The 13,063-nt window shown below is 44.4% G+C and overlaps 1 protein-coding gene across 15 annotated transcripts in view; it reads left to right on the top strand.

Moving 5' to 3' along the window:
- Positions 1-13,063, top strand: part of NFIA (nuclear factor I A) — a 233,890-nt gene that overhangs the window by 114,856 nt on the left and 105,971 nt on the right. For all 15 annotated transcript variants that reach the window (XM_042873513.1, XM_042873516.1, XM_042873501.1 and 12 more), the window contains exon 3: positions 11,262-11,327. In XM_042873513.1, coding sequence (XP_042729447.1) covers positions 11,262-11,327 — 66 coding nt within the window. The remainder of the gene's footprint in view (positions 1-11,261; positions 11,328-13,063) is intronic.

Below are 13,063 nucleotides of genomic sequence, written 5' to 3' on the forward strand. Positions count from 1 at the left end.
TTGCGATTGCATGCAGTACAACAGACGTATGGAGTTCTTCATTCAACTTGCCATGGCGTTCCTCATTTCAGCTCCACGGCTTGGTGCTGTTCTATAATAAATTGACCACAATGCAGAGATTCTGCAAGTAGCTCCTGAACCCTTCCAGCATGCTTTCCTTCCTATAAAACCATGCGTTGTTATCATTCGGACTGAATTGCATCCTTCTTTGTATTCCTGCATGCAGAATGCAGTCCGACTGAGGTTCCAGGAAATGCTTGAGCAGAATCTCAGCTCTGGGCAGTGACAGACTTCATGGTGTTGTGTTCTCTCAGTGCAATATGATAAAGGCCTGCACACGTCTGCCGTGCCAGCACGTGTATGTATGGGAATACTGTTCAGAATGGCAGAGGAAATACTCAAAAGTCAGTAAGGTGGTTACGTTTGGTCTGGTTTTTATTTTTGGACAACTGCTTTATTTCTTTTGAACAGTCGACTTCTAGGTGAACTCTTTTCCAAATGTAACATGGTACCTCTTACTTTTTTGGAAGGTTTGTTCCATTAAAAAAAAAAAAAAATCAGTCGTGTTTTTAGCCAGGCAGCGTTAGCTTGCTTTGTCCAAGTGGAGTTCTCAGCCTCGGTAGCGTGGTGCTTGCTAAAAGGCACATGCGACAAAGCATTAAGTACAACAGAATATTCCTTTGCAGGATTCCCTTTGTTGCAGACATTATTTATGACATTTTAGTCAATATTTGCATGGCAGACTGTCCAAAATTATTTTGTTTTAGGCACATCACTGATAACTGGACCCATACTCTTTATCATTCTTTTACATTCATTAGTCACTCTGTAGTGTTTTTAACATTTTAAAACACTCATGCAATTCAAAGGGAAATAGATTTCAGCCAAAACGCCTTCAAAATTATCTTTTTTCCTTTGAGTTATTCAGCGATTTTTAACACTTCGTATGTTTGATGTTTTTTTCTTTAGTCTCAGCAAGGCAAAGTTTTTGCAGGCTTTGACTGTGCTAAAGATAGTATTTTGATAGAAAAAAGAAAAAAAAAAAGGGAGGTAAACTGAACTTAATGTGAAAATGTTATCAGAGGTGGCGTGAGGTGTAGCCAGCCGCAGAAACTGGCTATTTGCCCTCTGTGTAAAGGGTACTTTCAAATAAATAAATAAATAAATGAAAGGAATACAACAAAACTAATTAGCAGATATTCTAATGCAAGAAAATGTTGCTGTTAGTAAAGTTTCTTCAATATGCCAGAAAGCAGATGGTGGCAATGGAATAGCGTTTTCTTTTGCCAGCTTTTCTATATGCTTTCTAAACCTGCAAGAGCTTTTGCTATTCAGTATTCAAATTTCTGACACTCTATGATCTTTTTCATCTTAAAACAGAAATAGAAATTGAAACTTAAAAATGTAATCAAGTCAAGCTGTCTGTTCATCGGATCATAACCATGGCTTTAAAAGTTTGATTAAAATTTTGTCTACACAATGCAGTTACGGGTTTTGAGAGCGCTGGGCTTTTCTGCTTTTCATTTTCTTCCTCAAAATTTGGCTTTGCAGGGTTGGGACCAAGTGGAAATAGATTTTAGGTGACATTTCCAGAGCCAACAATTTAATCTGAATCTTTTTCAATGTGTATATGGAGGAGGGAGTCCAACCTCACAGCTACACATCCAACTACTTTGTATATTTGTAAGGACCTGCTGCCCTTTGAGATGTAGGTACGGCTCCCTTTCTCCGTCATTTGTGGCTGTGGTACCTTAGATTTTGCTGGAACACAGTGTGGTACTGAGCTTGCAGTACGTTGCTTCTCTCAGCGTTTTAACTTGAGCTTCTACTTGCGTGGCTTACAAATCCAGCAGAACACAGGACCAGGAGGCTGCCTACCAAAAGGCTGCTTTTTTTCCACCCGAGTCTGTGTTGTTGATGCCAACATGATACTGATGCAACAAAACACGTCCTGATTTTTATGGTAATTCTCTGTTCTTCTCAGTCTGCAATATTGTGAGTAGAAACACATCCGTGGAGCAGCAATTGGTGGCAGTTCTTTGTGGGCAGAATCCTATGACTTCAGTTTGGGAAAGGCTTTGGGCTGGTGGCAGTATTTCTGCAATTATTTTCAGAAACCAGGCAAGAGAGAGTAAGGTAGACAGGGAGGAAAGGGAGCCATCAAGCAGTTTTTTTCTGCTGTATAATTTTATATATCTGAGTGTGTTTTTGCCAGCAGTTTAATTTTGGCGAAGGCTTAAGAAAACCTGAAATGGAAATTTTTCGCATGCCACGTTGAACTCCTTGGAGTGCACGGAACAAGGAAAAGACATCTGCCAGAAGAGAAAAAAAAAATTAAAAATTGCTGCTATAACCAAATATGTACTTACCATGGGCTGAAATGGGAGCCAAGAGGAAAGGTGTCAGGTACACCAAAATGAAAGGGAATTGTGAAAGCAGGGTGGCGAGTGCAGATCCCTAATAAAAAATAGGCACCTGAACTTTGTTCAGATCGCCCCATCTGCAACTTGGTCTTAGCGTTATTGACAAAAACTCTGTGAAATATTGGTTCACCTTTTCATTATTCCTTAAATAATCACGCCTATTTTTATTACCAACATTAACTTTCCTTGTTTGAAACGGGGTAATCCTTAATAGAAAAAATGGCCCCATTTCTCCCTTTTTAAGTGTTGTTTGTTCTGTTTGATGTATGGATTCCTACCTGAATCCTGTGTTAGGAGTAACAGCGCACCTGCCCTTCGGGCTGGCAGGAGGCTGGGGCTGTGCCTGCTCTGACTGCCTGGTGAGGGCTTTTCTCTGTTGTTGCTGGCTGGGAAGGCTTGGACGGCTCTGGCTGTGGCAGAACTTTGCAAGAGGCAGGGCTGAAATCTGGGAACACTGTGATGGTGTCCAGAAACAGCTCGCTTATTAGTGAGATGCGAGAAAGGCGAGCTTTGGAAGCCGCTGCAGAATGCTGGGCTCATTGTCAGGGAGTGCTTTTATTTGGGTTTGGAATCAGAGCAGTTCCCTTATTCCTGCCTGCCAGGGATAAGCCTTGAGCCTCCCTGTGCCCACAGCTCGGCACTTTCGCCAGGGCAGGGCAGCCCGAGCACAGCATGGAAGGATGGAGCTAGGCACAAGGAGGAGAGCTGGGAGAGCCCTGCCCCATGTCCCATGAGGACAAATTTGCCACAATAAATAAATAGCAAGGGGGTGATGAGTAGATATTAATTGGGGGAACGTACTACAACCAATGGAGCCTCACCATATGGTGGGTATAATCCTGCTTTGCTGATGTTACTTTACTCAGCAGCGTAACATTGCATAGAGGCTGACCAGGAGACTTCTAGCAACACGACCCGGTCTGCTCTTCACTGTTGCATCTCCACATGCCCTTATATGTGATATAAGGCATTGCAAAAACTACCTAGTGGCCACTCTCACTGTTGTTACTGTTTGGTTGAGTTAGGCAATGCTCGAGGAAGAAATGTAGAGATTATAGAATCATAAAGGTTGGAAAAGACCTCAAAATACTGAGCACAAAATGAAGTGCAAGAGAAAGCTAAACTGGAAATATCCCTTCTAGGGACTTTGGCCCCACTCTAATAAGCACTTTTCTCAGCAGTGTGCTGAAGGCTTTCTGGGTGAGCTGTGGCAGTGCCGTTGAGGTGGACATGGTGCTCCTGGCTTCTTCCTCCTCCTGGAGGTGCTCTAGAGGTGAATCGCTTCACCTCTGTGTGCCCCCAGCCCTTGGCGAAGCAGGCGCGGTTACACTCACCTTTCCACAAAGGTGCCGTAAAGCTTTGCTTAATGTTAATAAGATGTTTTAATTTCCAGGGTAAAAGGACGTTCTATAAATACACATTAGAAGTAGTAATAGTTTTAATGGATGCCATTATTTTATAACAGTGCTTTTCTAGTTTGAGAAATTTTTTACCGGTTTGCGATTATTACAGAGCCCGTTTTTGTTAATTAAAGATTGACATTCGGGCAAAATGTGCAGAATTGTTCTATAAATTCCAGTCGGTGTGTGCTGAGCATGCCCAGCACCCGCTCTCCTGCACTCGGGGACCGTCGGTGCAGCCCTTCAGCTCTTACAACAACTCCTTGCTGCCCGTGCTTGCGAGTTTGATGGCTCCTAAATAGAATGGTTCAAATATTTCAAAGCACTTGAGATTCGTATAGCACGAAGCAATTTAAAATTATTGTACTGCAATTAATTTTAAATAACTGAGCCCTGCATATGTCTAGAAACCCATACAGATCCAAATGGAAGCTCTCTAAAAATTGAAATGATTCAATAAATTTAAATCACTCTGAAGAAATGGATGTAAGTACTGTAAATCATTGTGTGAGGGGGATAGGCAAATTTTGTAGAAGTGAATCTGAGGGTAGAGACTCTAATTAGATTTCTTATTTTGGGGTTTATGGCAATGAAATGTAGGTTAATTTATATTTCCCAGGGATACGAGGGCAGCTCGTGTTGATCCATATGGTTCCTTGTAGCTCGTACATAGGCTGCTTTTTTTTTATTTCCCAAGATTACTGAAACTTAGCAATCCAACTTTGCACATATATTTTTTTTCGGTTACAAATATCTTTCCCTCCAAATCTGTATAAAAAGACATGAGAAAAAATATTGGCCCACAGCTAGAAATGCCAAATGTATTTTTAAACGCAGCTAAAAAAGCGCTGCCGAGTCCAACGCCGTGCGGCGGAAAGGAACGCTCTGTGGAGCTGGGCTGCTCCGTGGAGGTGAATTTTCCTGAGCCCAGATCAGCGATCCAGGTACGAGCTGTGTCTGCAGACACCAAACTGGATTACTGCCCGGTGGCCGCTCCTGCTGGCGGCGCGTTCTGTCCTTGCCTTGCAGATAGATCAGAAAGATGCTATCTAGCGCAGGAAGGCCAGTAGGGATCCTGATGGCGGAAGTCATGCTCCTTCTCCTGGCTCCAGAGAGGACGGCGGTGTGTTCTGCTGTGGCTCTGGGACCAGACTCCCCTGGCACCGTGGTCAGGACCCCTCCAGCTTGGCCGCCGGCACCTGGCAGGGCCCTCAGCACAGAGCCGTGGGCAGTGGTGTCCTCGGGACTTATCCGTGCCTGGTGGGTGCTTCCGCACGGTGGGCAAGAGGGGCCCTTCCACAGGGCCTTCCTCAGGGCCCTACCTTACTTTTAGACAGTTGTCATTATCTTTGTCTAAAGGTCATGGCTAAATTGAATAAAAGGAAAGCTGTGTGTTCCTGTCGATGCACAATGGCAGTATTGACTTTCCTAATCCAGTTTGCTGAGGGGTGAGAGAATTAAATTAGATATCTAAGCACAGAAATTGAGAGCCTTTGAAAACAAAGATAAGGAGACAGCCTGTATTTTCCTTTTCCTGGGAGCTCTGGGCTCAAGATTTTGCAGGTGTGTCATCTGATCCATGGCTTGCATCGATCAAAACTGTGCCAATGCATATTTAATTAGCAAGGGGACCCTGGATGCATTATGGCCATCATCCCCATATTGAATGGACTGTCAGACTTGGTGAATGCCTCCCCACCCCCCCGCCTCGTTGTTTGGGGAGCTTCTGCATTTTGTCTGAGCAGCTAAAAGTTTCTTTGTTTTTAGCTGGTGATGCATACAGCACCGCTGAGGAGAATACAAACAAGTAAAGTCCTAAAGTGTTTATTTTGTCTAGGAAAAAGGGCTGAACCGATCGCGGTCCTTTGGGTAACGGATTTTTGTATCTCTCGGAATTGAAAAAAAAACACGCTCGCATGATGTTTACTTTAGGAATATTTTATTATAACAAATAAAATCTGCGCCATGGGATTTCTTAAGGAAGCCTTTGATGACGATTTGAATTAAGTCAAAATTAACGTTTGCTACTGCAAAGGAATAAATAGAAAACGTTCCAGAAATGAATCAGTAAGCAGGAATCAAAGGCTGTAAACCGTTTTAAAAACAAACATTTAGAAGTGAATCAAATACTCGTTTGTAATATCAAGGAACAAATATGGGAATACAGAGATTCCCCACATTCTGGGCTATCGCACGATAGCAGTAAATCATTTATGGGCTGGAGAGAACAAAGAAAGTTGATTTAAAACAGAACCGCGTCGGTACGGCACAGGGGTCCCATGTCCTCCTGGCGGAGTTCCCCGTTGGTCCCAGCGCCGGGAGGGAGGGCACCCGAAGCCCCGCGTCCCGAGGAGCTCACCCGGCGCTTTGTCTGCGCCCACCGTGCCACAAAGGCGCTGCCTGGCAGACAGATGCGGCGCGCCCGGCGTGCGCACAATGCCGAGCAGCAGACTGCGGGCACATGGCTGGGTCCCATTCAGGCTCATCAGCATAGTCTAGCTGGCTGTTTTGTTGCTAGTCTGCTTACGGGGTGGCTTAGGAGCGTCTTGCCGGTGGAGTAACAAGGAGTTTTTTTTTTGGCCACAAAAGTTTTGTGGCAAGGGCTCATGGGAAAATCATTTGCATACATCTTGTTACAAAGGCTGACTACTTCCTGGCTTAGACAAAGTGTTGCCTGATAAACAGACTTAACACACAAATGTCTGTCTGGAATAAACAACAGCAAGCTTTGATTTACATTTCCATTATCAAAGATAATCTCTTTCCCAGTGTACAGGAATTAAGACTCCTTGCCCGATAGAAACCAGGCTGCCATGGTGGGGTCTCACCACCGCCAACCCATGTGTGTCAGCCAGAGGGACGCGGTGCTGTCCGGGCACAATGGGCCCGGCGAGCTGTGCGTGTGACGGTGCGGCGTGTGACAACGGGGCGCTTTGAACTCCCTGCAAAAGTTGGCTTGAAAGCAATGGCTGGAGCTCAACGGAGAGCCAGGCCTTCCTGAAGTGAAATAGTAGTAGCCACCGAAATAGCCATAAATAAGAACTGCGGCATATACGGAGTGGTGCATGCGTGTTTACATTATAATGTATAATGAAGGGAAAGTGAGTGTAAAAAGCCTCGGTCCTATTGCTGGTTTCTGTTTGTAAATCCCTTAAGCTCGCCACGTAAGGTTGTATATAAAGGAACATGATTTAGATTTTTATTAAACATATATAAATCTTTGGTGGAATCCGTGCCCAAAACTATAGATGAAAAATTTATTGCATGAGCACAACCCAGCCGTATAAATATTTTATTACAAATAGGACTCTGAAACTTGAATAAAATATGTCAGTTTATTATACAATATGTCGTGTCCCCCCCCAAACATGCGGAGAATGGAAAATGTAACCCGGGCACTTCCCAATGCGGGCTGCAGGATGGGCACAGCTCTCGGCATCACCGCCGTTGGCTTTGGTGCGATCTGCCATCACCGCCCATTCATTCGGGCACAGCGCAGGGTCGGCTCCTGCAGGTAGGAAGGGGTCCCCAGTGGCACACCCAGGGCTGCTGTCTGGAAAGCACTCTGCACATTTCCAAGAAAATGCCCTGTGTTCCCCAAGTCCCACTGCCAAGAAGTAGTTTAACGCTGGGAAGTGGCATAACGCTTGGTGCAGGATTTGTTTGCACCAACTCCTCACCGTCTGTGTCACGCTCTACAAAAAGAACAGCACTGTCGACACTGTTGACACTGGTCCTGTCCGCAGGCCAGACGTCCCTGGGAACGTTTCATTCTCTCCAAACAAAGCAGCGCTCCTCTCTGAGCCGCCAGCCCCGCAGCCAGGCTGAGCCTCGCTCCGCTGCAGCCGAATCCGACGTGGTGTGCCGATGTGCAGGGCTTCCCCACAGCGGGGTCGGCGTCACCGCCCTGTGCACACCGGTAGCCTGGGAGCAGCCAGAGCAGAGCAGCAGGCAGAACAGGGCAGCCAGTGCTAGGACACCAGCCCCTTTTTTTTCCTTTACCCGTAATCGTACTTGCTTTGGGAGCAGAGAGTGGAATGTCTTTGACGTTGTTTTGATTGTTTCTTATGATTGTTTCCCCGTGGTTGCGGTGACGCCAGGTCTCTGTCCGCTGTCCTGGGCTCACATGTCCCTGCTCATGCTGCCGCCTCCAGCACAGGGAGAGTTAAGAGTTCCAGCAACCAACTTTTCTTCAACCAAAAAAAAGACCCCAAATAAAACCCGTTGCGCTATTCAAGGCTAAGCTCCCTTAAATATCAAACTAGATTCCTTGGTGATTTTTTTTTATTTTTTTTTTTAAATCAGAATCCTAATAGTGGTCCCTCACTATAATATTTCCAACTCCATCTGAAATCATTTAAATCCTCCCCTTAATAACATGCACTTTATTGTAATATACAGATTCTTTGGCTTCCTACCAGCCTTCGCTTAAGGCACCAATGAAGCTCATTGCCGCAGGGGGCCATGGAATCGAGAGGGACTCGCATCTACTGTATATTTTGTTTTGTGTGTTTTCCAATGGCTCTAATTATTGCAGGTGGTAGAATTTAACCGGCAGTGTTGTTGCTAAAGAAAATAGGCATAAAGTGCGTACTGTTTTGCAGAGTGGCTATCAAATATATAGAAAGGAGAAAATCAAATGAATTGTTAAACCGCTCTATAGTAAGTGATTTTATTGATTTAATGCAAATGCTTATGAAAACGATCTTCCATTTATATCAATTATGTATGGGCAAAAATTAATTTATTCCTCCGGTCACCTGTTTGGCGCACTGACTCAGCAGGTCTGGCGTCCCCCTCCCACAGACCTGCGCCCGCAGAACACCAAACATTCACAAAATGGGGATTTTAAAGTTTCTGTGTGCAAAACAACAAAAAGGCCCCGACGGGAGTTCCTGCCAACTGCTGAAAAACAGTGAGCGGGCTGGGGAGGGTGCACCAGGCTGGTCCCAGGCAAGCCTGGAAAATACAGCGGCTCCAATTTTGCCAATCCTTTCACCATGTGGCGGCACATTTATATGTACCGGATCATCTGCGGCATCTGAATAAAATCAGGGAGACAAAATTCTGCATATAAACATTTTGGCTAAGTGCCTTCACTCAGGCTTCTTATCTGGGGTTTCCACAGGATGCCACCTTGCATAACAATGCGGAGCGCCTCGTGCCCAGGATGCGGGCTCGGTAGCCTTAACCATGGTCGCTGTTGCTAGATCCATTGGTTTTAATGCCACCTCGGCCTGCTTTGCTTTGCACCGTCCCTCCCCAGGAAGGTTATTGCTGAAAGCTTTTGTTGTCTTTTTTAGAAATTAATATTTAATTTCAGCAGAAGGAACAGGTCTCAGGAAAACAGGAGTTACCAAAATGTCTCCCAGTAAGCCGAGTTACGAAAGAAAGTTAAAATTCAGCATCCAAACAAATGTCCTGTGGACAGTGAAGCCTCTCTCTTGTCCCCAGTGTTGGGTTGGGAAGCAGCCCCCGGTGCACACAAAAGTACTTTGTTTCCCCAACGCGGGCGGTTGGGTTAGGGCTAGGGCTAGGGCCCCGTGTGTGCCCTGTAAAATGAAATGCACTGAATGTTGACTTTGAATGCCACGTAAATATTTTCCATTTCTAATACTTTACCTTTGTCTCTACCTTTGTGGCATGAGAGGCGGGAAGCTTCCTGGCACAATGCAGTGTCCAGAGCACAGCGGCAGCGTGCCCATCGCCTCCCCCTGCCACCCTCTTGAGCTTTGATAGCCATAACCTCGAAGGTGAATATTTGAAACAAAATTGCGAAAGTAAGAATAAATTATTTTGTTGAGATCCGTTGTAGAAATTATTGGAAATGATGAATATAAAAGAGAAGAACCAGACTCTGGGCACGTTGGGGAACATAGCAGTTTTTAGTGAATTTCATTGATTTTAAATTGAAACACCGGAATTGAAACTTAAATTGCTTGATATTCTGAATGTTTATATTCTGAAATTTATCAAAATTTGTTTTGTGAGCTTTTTTTTTTTTTTTTAACATGTAGATCTTAATTAATACAAGATTGTCCTCTAAGCTTCTGAATGATACCTAATGCGTACAGTCAGCAGGTAAAAAAAAAAAAAAAAAAAAAAAATTGAATATTTAAAATAGGCATTTTCTTTATAGTGCTCTGCAGTAATTAAAATCTTCATTTGCTTAAAAGCAAGGAACCTTTTTAAAGCAATAAATTAGCATCGCTTGACCCAAGGTCACTAGTAGTACTGCTTCTTCCAGCACTATTAATACCTCAAAGAAAAAGAAGGGGTGGTGTTATCACTCTGTTGCAATAGAAGTAAGATTTTCAATTTAATCACAGTGAAGTGTCATGACCTTTTGATCTTGCATTGACTTCTCACTGAAACGCGGTCAGATTTCAGACAGCTAATTCGAAGCTCTGCGGAGTCAAGGTGAAGGCAGAAAATGGGTTTGCCACGAGTGGAGGCGGTTTTGAGGCAGTAGCGAGTGGTTTCGGGTCCTGAGTTTTGGTTCACTGCAAAAAGTTCTTTGGACGGGCTCAAGAAATTACAAAACAATTTCTGGAGGAAAAAGAAAACCTGTATCAGCTAATTGCAAAACCAGTAATTTGAATTTGGTTGGTTGTTGTTTTTTTAATATTTTTTCCCCACAGGTAAAGGGTCTATTTTTTCCAACTCTGAGCATTAGAAATAATTCAGAAGGAAAACATTTTTTGACTGAAGCTTCTACTCAGAATAATTCTCAAAGCAAAGAGGAGTCCTCATAACACAGAGTTCACAACGTGCAAAAACAGCAAGCCAGTCATATTTACACATATGCTCTTGTAGGACATTTTATTATTTTAGGCAAATCTGCTGTGGCTGTTGGAGGCCGTCGGCCGGGAGCTGTTGCTCCATTCCCTGCTCGGGTCCCGCAGCGGTTCGCCCAGCGCCCGACCTCCGTTAGAGCAGCGCCGGTGCTCTGGGAGCAGTGGAACCACTGTGAAAGCATTTAACGAAACTCGGCTCTTCTGTCAGTTTTGCAGATTTTGTTTCAGAAACGGGTAGACAACAATCTCCACCACTCTGTAGTGTTGCTTGGTTACCTTTATATGCGAGCTCCAAAATCTGTTTTGAGACTTTACTATGTGTTGGATTAAGGCTCTGGTTTGTATACAACATAGAGGCTGCTTTATAAAGCACATGTAGGAGAGTAGTTTAAATCTGCCTTTTCTAAAAAGAAGGATTCTCGCAGCTTAATTTATGCACACACACACCGAGCACTCTGCAGAGTGCCATAAACAAGATTCCCTTTTTTTTTCACCTAGGCACGGGACTATTGCATTATCATGTCCTGGTGCAACATTCCTGTCCTCAGTTTGTACTCTCAGCCTTTTGAGGAAGTCTGGCGCCTCTGATCTATTTTCCACAGCAGACCCTGTAATTTTTGGCTGTATTTTATGTTTTTCAGATTCAAGTCAATCTGAAAGTCCCAGCCAGCCAAGTGAAGCTGATATTAAGGACCAGCCAGAAAATGGTAAGTTCTTACCTGCTGCTCCTGCTTTGGGATATTAAAACAGCCCATATTTATAAAGATTTTTTCCTATGTCTAATATAAAAGCACTATTCAGAATAACTGACATGGGATAGCTGCAGATAGATTGTGTACTCTCCTCATAGCTCAGATGCTACTGTTTCACTAATCTAAAGTAGCATTTGTTTCTCCAGACCTGGAGAGAGAGGCTGGTTTTTTATTTTTTTTTTATTTTTTTCCTTTAGAAATCATTTAAATTAGGGAGATGCCATTAAAGAGCCTGCTGTATGCAACCCTCACCCTTATTCCTCCATAGCAAAGGCTTCCAGTCCCTGGGCCATGAGTCACAATTCCGCCCCCCCCCTCCCCCTCCCAGGGGTGTGTGCTTCATTGCTTTCATTTTTATTTGTGTGCTCTTAGCTTGGTTCCGTTTGTTGACGCTCTCACACAAAGTACCTAACTTTCTGTATGTGGCCGGCCATCACTGCAGAGCGTGGGATCTCAGGCAGTCCCACACAACAAAATGGTTGCTTTGAAATACGTTTCTGCAGACCCATTCTCTGCAGCAAAATCCCGCTGAACAAAACTGAGCAGCAGCCCCCCCTAACAGTACAGTTTCAGGGCACACCTGCAAACATCCCAGGCAGGTTCCTATTGCAGGAACGGCTTGGGTGCCAGCAGCATCGTCCGTGCTGCGTCAGCGTGCTTTAAGGGCTGTGGATACTGTGGGTGAGCAGCACAGGGAGGCTCCACTGTGGCTCGTTGCGCCGCTCTCTCGGTCCATTTGCAAAAGTGGGATTTCAGGTGGCAGCCGCTGGGGCTTATTTGGAAGTAGTGCCAGGAGCGTGAATTTTGGGAACACTGATTTGTCTGAACTGGGACAGATTTAAATTAGAAGCAATAGCTTGTGCTGAACCAATGGCATCTGTTGTAAAACAGGCTGAAAAAAATAATTTGATAATAGCAAATTCGTGTATGTAAAAGTATAGGCTTCTTGTGCTTTTTGTGTTTATGTGAGGTGGACCTCACTCAAGCAGGTTCCATTGGCCCATGGGCAATGGATATTTTCTCTAACACTTACATCTAGGACGTAGAAATGATGCCTCCCAAAGTGAGACTGAGATAAGCATCTATTATTAATAACTTTTCTTGACTTTGTAACCAGGCTCATAACAAGATCTGAATGTAGAAGGGAAACCCATTGTGTAGCTCATACGCAGAACTGAAGAACTTGTGTGGATGGTTTGAGACTCTGAAACCTGCCACCATTCTGGGGACATTCAAATCCACTATTGTGGAAATCTGTAATAACACAAATGTGAGTGCCCTTTCGGAGGGCAGCCGACTGCTTTTGCCTGCAGCCCTTGCAGGGCATCCCTAGAGCTGCATGTGTGGTGAGTGTGCTTTTTGAGGACTGTATCGGGCACTGGCCAAGCTGCACGATGAGGTGAGGCTGAAAGGCTGTGTTAGATCAGGACTGCATTTGGACCAGAGTTTCAATGGCAGATAAAGTTGAGGAAGAGGTTCAGGTCCATGAAAACTTAGGAGTGCATGTCATAGGATGTGGAGCACAGGGCACATCGAGCTGTTATGATTTTGGCTTTGGGGGTTCCCATGTTTTCCTCACATTGAAACACAAAAGGTTTCGTGTTTTGATGGGTTTCATACTGCTCTTCTCTAAGTATACCATCTTAAAACATTTTTGTTGTTGCTGAAAGACAGTGCCTAATTTCTCTTAT

Source organism: Lagopus leucura, unplaced genomic scaffold (assembly GCF_019238085.1).
Source record: "Lagopus leucura isolate 7727_CA_CO unplaced genomic scaffold, USGS_WTPT01 Super-Scaffold_100009, whole genome shotgun sequence".
Taxonomy (NCBI): Eukaryota; Metazoa; Chordata; class Aves; order Galliformes; family Phasianidae; genus Lagopus; species Lagopus leucura.